General features: G+C 41.1%; 1 protein-coding gene across 2 annotated transcripts; it reads right to left on the bottom strand.

Annotated features, from left to right (window-relative positions):
* Window positions 1-737: 737 nt before the first annotated feature.
* LOC149843249 (elongation factor 1-alpha-like) lies at window positions 738-4,122 on the bottom strand. Of its 2 annotated transcripts, none has more exons than XM_089999675.1 (3): window positions 4,041-4,122; window positions 2,062-2,544; window positions 738-1,963 (listed from the first exon to the last, which is right to left on the bottom strand). In XM_089999675.1, exons 2-3 carry the CDS (start codon window positions 2,521-2,523, stop codon window positions 1,082-1,084), a joined length of 1,344 nt encoding a protein of 447 aa, XP_089855801.1. In that variant the 5' UTR covers window positions 2,524-2,544; window positions 4,041-4,122; the 3' UTR covers window positions 738-1,081. The 2 variants fall into 2 exon arrangements, with proteins under 2 accessions (XP_089855801.1, XP_089855802.1); XM_089999676.1 differs by having other exon boundaries at window positions 4,056-4,118.
* Window positions 4,123-5,318: the final 1,196 nt, after the last annotated feature.

The following is a 5,318-nucleotide window of genomic DNA, read 5'->3' as shown; positions in this document are numbered from 1 at the left end:
ACATTTTCCTTACAAGCATATCTACCTTTTTTCATATGTTATTTTTATTATAAAGCCAATATGAACAACATTGGCATGTATGAATATCGCAGGTCTCAAGATATTCCTCCATGCACACAACACAAACACCATCTCGTCAGAGACGATAGATGTGCCAGATGGAACTGCACCCTATTAATAACCAAGAAATCTCAGATCTACAGAACCCAGGATTAAAATTAATAATATAACATTAACAATCAGATTCCCTCCGTCACCTGTGCACATTAGAATCATGATAAACCAGATCTGAATTGGAAACTGTCCAAGCATCCTATTTATAGAACGGATATTCTGAAGATGCTAGACTCCAAAATCCCAGTAACCTGAACCCGATTAATGTCGGGTTTAGAAAACCCATGGATCCGGATATAATTAAATGGAATGGACCATAAAAAAAACAAATTCGATATCCAGTACAGTGAGCTGTTAGTGCACGTCACCATATGTTGGGACGTTGAAAGTTCAAAACCCAATGGTATGTTGTGTAACTAGTGGAATCTGACTAATTCCAGCTTATGCCACTTTTTTTAAAGGGAGGAGAGGGTTGGCAACTGTTTCCCACGCGTCGCCGCCACCTCTAAACCAAGCTAAACAGTATCCACCTTATACCAACAGTGGAATTCCACCGACAACTTTTAAACCACGGGTTCATGGGATTTAAAAAAAAAAACAGAAAACACAACAATTCCATGACATGAAGAAAGCAAAGCATTGTAGCAATAGCATTTGTCTAAATCGAGTTCAAAAAGTATCCTCTTTCGTAAACTCAAGAAACCTAATGCAGTTGATCACAAAACAAACTCTCCCACTCATTAAAACATCAATGCAAAGGAAATGCAAAATAGGAAAACTAAATTAAACCAATCGACACAATAGAAGAGGCGTGAAGACCTCCACGGCGATGCCACCGCCGATCGAGCACCCAATTCTGTTGCATCCGACTCGCTACCAGGAAGGCACCATCCAACACCCGACTGAAACTCAGACGATAGAGACTCGACACCAGAAAGCTGCAACTTGCCGGAAGCAGCCGCACGATTCACTTCTTCTTGGCTGCAGACTTGGTGACCTTGGCCCCAGATGGATCCTTCTTTTCAACGCTCTTGATCACACCAACAGCAACTGTCTGCCGCATGTCACGGACGGCAAAACGACCCAGTGGTGGGTACTCAGAGAAGGTCTCGACCACCATGGGCTTGGTGGGAATCATCTTAACCATTCCAGCATCACCGTTCTTCAGGAACTTGGGCTCTTTCTCGAGCTCCTTGCCAGACCGACGGTCAATCTTGGTGAGAATCTCAGCAAACTTCACAGCAATGTGGCAGGTGTGGCAGTCAAGCACTGGAGCATAACCGTTTCCGATCTGGCCAGGATGGTTCATGATGATGACTTGAGAGGTGAAGTTGGCAGCCTCCCTGGCAGGATCATCCTTCGAGTTGGACGCCACAAAACCACGCTTGAGATCCTTGACCGCAACGTTCTTGACATTGAAGCCAACGTTGTCACCCGGGAGGGCCTCCTGGAGGGCTTCATGGTGCATCTCAACAGACTTAACTTCAGTGGTCAGTCCAGTGGGGCCAAAGGTAACAACCATGCCAGGCTTAATGAAACCAGTCTCTACACGACCGACAGGGACGGTTCCGATACCACCGATCTTGTAAACATCCTGGAGAGGCAGCCGGAGGGGCTTGTCTGATGGACGCTTGGGCTCCTGGATCAAGTCAAGAGCGTCAAGAAGGGTTGGCCCCTTGTACCAGTCAAGGTTGGTGGACCTCTCAATCATGTTGTCGCCCTCAAAACCAGAGATGGGCACGAAGGGTATCTTGTCAGGGTTGTACCCGACCTTCTTCAGGTAGGATGACACTTCCTTGCAGATTTCATCGTACCTTGCCTTGGAGTACTTGGGCGTTGTGGCGTCCATCTGCACATTATTCATCAGAATGTAAGCATTTTTATCTTAAGATCTTGATTTCATATAAACAAATAAAATTGGAAAGACTACAAGACCGATGAGGTTACCTTGTTACAGCAGCAGATCATCTGCTTCACTCCGAGGGTGAAGGCAAGCAGTGCGTGCTCGCGAGTCTGACCATCTTTGGAGATACCAGCTTCAAAACCACCAGTTGTCGAGTCAATGATGAGCACGGCACAGTCAGCCTGGGAAGTACCCGTGATCATGTTCTTGATGAAATCACGGTGACCAGGAGCATCAATCACCGTGCAGTAGTACTTGGTGGTCTCGAACTTCCAGAGAGCAATATCGATGGTGATACCACGCTCACGCTCAGCCTTGAGCTTGTCCAGCACCCAAGCGTACTTGAATGACCTCTTGTTCATCTCAGCTGCTTCCTTCTCAAACCTTTCAATCACACGCTTGTCGATCCCTCCGAGCTTGTAGATAAGGTGTCCGGTGGTAGTCGACTTGCCAGAATCGACATGTCCAATGACGACAATGTTGATGTGAACCTTCTCCTTACCCATTGTGGATAGTAGATGGAAAAGCTAAAAGATGCATCAAAGAGAAAAAAAATTAAATGCATGGGAATAAAACTCAAATATAAAACTGTGACTCCTTATAAGAACACATATACAAAAGACAGAACATGCCAAAAAATAACAATCAGGTAGTCAAGTGACAAGAACGCATACTACAATAGCCAGATCAATATGGCAGGTAAACAAATTAAATACTGAACCTACGACAAGAGGCAAAATAAAATTAGTTCCAAAGCTATGTAGAAAGTCCAGTCATCAACTTTAAAAATAAACTGCATTAACAAGCACAAGAAAAGAGGAACCATATATGAAGCGCTTTGTACCATCTCTCAGAAAACAAGGATCAATTAGGTAGCACGAAGTGGCAGCGAACACGTGTAAAAAATAGCCAGATTTGAAAAAACTAGAAAACAACAGAGATCAGATCCAAAGTTTAAGCATCAAATGATCTAACAACTACAAATGGTTTGTGGACACCCCAAAGATCACATGGTTACACACTGTCATGACAGCGGAAGCAGGGCGACTGAGCAAATGATTTATTTTCAAAACATCAAAATATATTTTCCATCTAGAAGATGAAAAATCCAATCTAGGGTATCATCACATTCAAAAGCATGTTTTATAGAGAACATTTCAAAATCACGTAGACAAGGAGATGCAACAGATCTGAATGACTTTCCTTGGCCAGATTATCACCAGGAACTAACACGAAAAACAGGCGGAAGAGAATCCGAACAAAAAAACGTAAATCCAAGGAAAATATCTTTCCTGTCTCACTACCCATGTATGCAGCCGACTCAAAACGGCTGCCATGGTTTTCCATGGCCAGATAAACACCAGAAACTAAAAATGAATCTCATGGAAGATTTAATACGGTTAAAAAACATAACAAAAAAATCTGTACTCTGCTAAACTACCCATGTAGAAGACAAGGATAAAAAAAAACATACGACAAACAACAAACTACTATCTCAAATCATTTTCTTTACAAAAGGCGACTCACAACAAAGTCACAACAAAACCGTTCAGCTAATTTCCAGATTAAAGACGGATATCAGACAAAAACCAAACCCGTCAAAAGAAAAACTACGATCATTAGACCAGGGAAAAGGAAAAGAAACAAATAAAAAATAAGAACTAGTTCAGGCTCTTGCATGCTGAGAAATAATTTCCACCATGACCCCCCCAAAAAAAACGACAAAACCTGCTAAAAACCACTGAAACCATGAGAAAACTAAGCCAATGATAAAAGAAATCAAATGACGAGAAATCAAACCATCAATGTTATAAAAAAGAGAAAAACCCACAAAGGCCAATCATCACAATGCACATGATTGAATATCAGGAGAACAGATGAGGAAAAAGCAGAATCAATAGAACAGAACAAGCAGAAAACCACGCAATTTTCAGCATACACATAACCACACAAACCCTAAGCCAACTAACTAATCAACAAAAGAAAGAGAGAATCGAAACTAGGAGAAAAAAGGAGAGCTTACAAGGAAGAAATCGACCTCAAGAAGCAAAGCTCACGCTACCGACCGATCGCCCTGAAGAACGACGAAGCGATGTAAATGAGATGCAGGGCTTCCGGAAGGGCCCTTTTATAGGGCAGCGAGTGATTAGGGTTTTTCCCTCCGCCGTTGGATGCCGATGCCATTGGACGCGATCGACGGTTCGTGATCTGAGGAGCGATCCAGATCGGACAGTTGATAATTGCCGCCACGGCTAAAGAAGGGAAAAGCAAAGGGAATGTTAGGGTTTTGTTTGTTTTTTTCCTTTTTTCGTTTTTATGAGCTTTTTTATATAATTTTTATTTCTTAAAGGTCAACTTATTTAAGCAAATAAAATATTTGCAACAACCTTGGCTTTCCTATTTAATTATCATATTGTTAGTCATTTTTAGGTTATTTATGTGCCCACGTTAGGTCACGTCACGACGTCCTTTTATTAGATCTTGGGCCTGTTCTCGTCTAATTCATACGTGGTTAGAAAAAAAAAATTCTTTACCACAAGAAAAAACACGAGTGGGGCCCACGATGTCCCTGCCTTATATGGCCTCTAGATCCGAAGTCTTTTTTCTCTCAATTTGACCATCCAATGGATCAAACGTGTTTTAAAATAGATCTAGACTTGGGGGCAATCATCTGAACGAGAGGATTGGGTACGGGATGCAAATGGGTCAAATCCAATCCAAGATGAAGGTTTTGCAATTTTTGGTTATTCCAGATTCAATTTTGATTTAAGTCTCTATGTATTTAATTGTTCCAAATCAGAGCCGTTTGCATGTGATACATCGATTCAAGGTGCGGGCCTCGCAGCTTTAAAGTGAGTCCCTCTCAAATTATTGATCTCATATCTCAGTATCTAAGAATCTTGTTTTAGGGCAGAAGAGCCCCAAGCGGCCAGATCTCACAGTTGAGATCTCTTGGATTTATGTATCCAAACCCACTTTTAGGGTTCGTTGGTTAGATAAAATGAGATTTACTAAAAAGTGAATTTCATTTGAATAATACTTTAAAAATAATCAAATACAAAACTTTTTTTTTGCACATAACTTTAAAAATAAATATTATAAAAATAAGTTAAATACAAAACCCAAAAGTGAGATTTAAGTTGCCAGATTCATTTTCTCATAAAATTTTGAAAGTGAAACTCTTTTGAGCAGTATTTTCACTTTTTCAAAAACCTACCCTTAGATTTTCATATTGTATGAAGAATAGACCTTTTTAAATCTGCTAGTTCCAACAATGACAAATTGAATCTGGGTTCAGCTT

The sequence above is a fragment of the Nuphar pumila genome, chromosome 3 (assembly GCF_984573655.1).
Source record: "Nuphar pumila chromosome 3, dmNupPumi1.hap1.1, whole genome shotgun sequence".
Taxonomy (NCBI): domain Eukaryota; kingdom Viridiplantae; phylum Streptophyta; class Magnoliopsida; order Nymphaeales; family Nymphaeaceae; genus Nuphar; species Nuphar pumila.
Note: the sequence above shows the minus strand (reverse complement) of the source record. Positions and strands in the feature narration are given on the sequence as shown.

Excerpts from the sequence above, each read along its gene's own strand:
- LOC149843249 (XM_089999675.1), bottom strand. The coding sequence starts at position 2,523 with ATGGGTAAGGAGAAGGTTCACATCAACATTGTCGTCATTGGACATGTC. Across the intron at positions 1,964-2,061 it reads TGATCTGCTGCTGTAACAAG|ATGGACGCCACAACGCCCAA; the intron begins GTAACCTCATCG and ends AATAATGTGCAG.